Source organism: Macadamia integrifolia, chromosome 10, assembly GCF_013358625.1.
Source record: "Macadamia integrifolia cultivar HAES 741 chromosome 10, SCU_Mint_v3, whole genome shotgun sequence".
In the NCBI taxonomy this organism is placed as follows: Eukaryota; Viridiplantae; Streptophyta; class Magnoliopsida; order Proteales; family Proteaceae; genus Macadamia; species Macadamia integrifolia.
The window spans coordinates 12,088,657-12,089,128 of record NC_056566.1 but is presented as its reverse complement, the minus strand read 5'-3'; the positions used below and the strand labels follow the sequence as shown (position 1 = coordinate 12,089,128).

General features: G+C 45.3%; 1 protein-coding gene across 1 annotated transcript in view; it reads left to right on the top strand.

The window, feature by feature from the left end:
* The window catches only part of LOC122092198 (LOB domain-containing protein 1-like), a 32,686-nt gene extending 32,315 nt beyond the window's left edge, over nucleotides 1–371 (top strand). The window contains exon 2 of the mRNA XM_042662540.1: nucleotides 45–371. Coding sequence (XP_042518474.1) covers nucleotides 45–371 — 327 coding nt within the window. The remainder of the gene's footprint in view (nucleotides 1–44) is intronic.
* The last annotated feature ends 101 nt before the right edge of the window (nucleotides 372–472 follow it).

Here is a 472-nt window from a genome sequence, read left to right as displayed (position 1 = left end):
TGGTGATACCTTCATTAAGTGCAGCATTGTTCTTGTGATTGCAGGGTATTCCAGAGTCTCAGAGGGATGATGCGGTGGATAGTATGGTCTACGAGGCGATGACAAGGATTAGAGACCCAGTGCATGGGTGTGCAGGTGTAATTTCTAGTCTGCAGAAGCTAGTAAACCAGCTTCAGATGGAGTTGGATTCTACAAAGGCTCAACTTCTCAATATGACATCTCAACTCGAAAACCTACCAGTGACCAACAACACATGCAAGGAAATGAAAGAAGCTGATCAACTGCCCACATTACAACAACCCTCACTGGAAGACTTCATGTTCTGTAGTACTACTACTACTTATCCCTTCCAGAATCGCAAAAACTTCTAATGGGTTAACTCATTCCTTCCTTCCAATGACACAGATACTGGAGGGATTTATATCTTGTGTGAACTGTGATGGGTAACAAAGAGGGGGGGGGGGGGGGGGGG